Below are 1,329 nucleotides of genomic sequence, written 5' to 3' on the forward strand. Positions count from 1 at the left end.
CTTCACTGTGGTTTAAAACATCCCCACAGCATAATGCTGCCCCCACCGTGCTTCACTGTGGTGCTGACAGCTTTTTGGTGTGGTCCTTCAACTTTTTAAAGGACTCTGCTTTTCTGAGCACAGCAGCTTCCTCCACGATTGAAGAAGAAATCAAAAACCTTAACCTGTTTTTTTAAACTATTTCTTTTTCTAAGCACTCTTTTCAAGCCAGCACATCTGTATCGTTCCACAACATCCTCTCTTTGCTCTTCAGAGCTCTCACTCCTGTCTCATCATCTTTACTTTCTTATTATTTCTCCTTGGTTTTGCTCATGTCTTTTTGTCCCTTCCTCTTCAACCTGTGCTGCATCGTCTCTTCCACAATTTATCCATTTTATCTGTGTACGTCCACCAGAACTTTTTCTGACACACCAGTCATCTTCTGAGTCACTTGTTCAGTCATTCTGAGAGAAGCCATGTTCTCAGATGCACTAGAACGGATTTGAGCTGTTTTAGTTTAGAGAAAGAAGACTGAGGATGACCCCTGACCTTTCACTCCTCTATGATCTGAGGATTCCCCCCACAGTGAAGGAACCTATTCGGTCGAAAATCTGCTTTAAAACACGATTTGACCTTTGACTTGACTTTGCTCCACTAAAACATTGATCTATGTGTAGATCTCCTGATGCCAAACAAGGGAGACCTGCTTTAATTCTGTGATTACTTTTGAAATAATTACTAACTAGCACAATATTTGAGCACTATCTATGACCTAAAATAAGCCCGTTTAATGTAAGGTTTAATATGCACAATCTGAAATTCTGTAAGGTGTTATTTTTAACAGGTTTATTTCTGATTACAGAGTTTTTACGAGATGTTTCATTCCTCCTCATCATGTTATGTTGAAGCTCTGGAACATGTAAACACTTTCATTCTGTGTTTCCCTTTGGTCTGATCTTATTCCAGGGTGGTGAGGAGCATGTCTGTCCGGTCATCATGTGTACTCTGACCTCTCCAGATCCGGAACCTGAGTTCCAGTTGTTCTCTGCAGAAGAAGAGCCGGAGGAAGGGGTGGCGAGGGAGTCGGACCGAGACAGTGCTGTGGAAAGCTCCCAGGGGTCCGAAACCTCTGAGGGTCCCGCCACACTCGAGGAAAAGGATGACACACTAGGAGACCTCTTTTTCTCTGGAGAGAAGTAAGAACGTTGTCTGACTCATAAGAATTTTCTCTGGCTCATTAGAACATTCTCTGACTCATAAGAATGTTCTCTTACTTGTAAGAATGTTCTCTGGCTCATAAGAACATTCTCTGGCTCATAAGAATGTTCTTTGACTCATAAGAACATTAGT

General features: G+C 42.0%; 1 protein-coding gene across 1 annotated transcript in view; it reads left to right on the plus strand.

The window, feature by feature from the left end:
* The window catches only part of LOC119430354 (rab11 family-interacting protein 4), a 27,566-nt gene that overhangs the window by 7,332 nt on the left and 18,905 nt on the right, over nucleotides 1-1,329 (plus strand). Inside the window, exon 2 of the mRNA XM_037697760.1 lies at nucleotides 946-1,175. Within this exon, the coding sequence (XP_037553688.1) occupies nucleotides 946-1,175 (230 nt within the window). The remainder of the gene's footprint in view (nucleotides 1-945; nucleotides 1,176-1,329) is intronic.

The sequence above is a fragment of the Nematolebias whitei genome, chromosome 3 (genome assembly GCF_014905685.2).
Source record: "Nematolebias whitei isolate Nwh7 chromosome 3, NemWhi1, whole genome shotgun sequence".
In the NCBI taxonomy this organism is placed as follows: domain Eukaryota; kingdom Metazoa; phylum Chordata; class Actinopteri; order Cyprinodontiformes; family Rivulidae; genus Nematolebias; species Nematolebias whitei.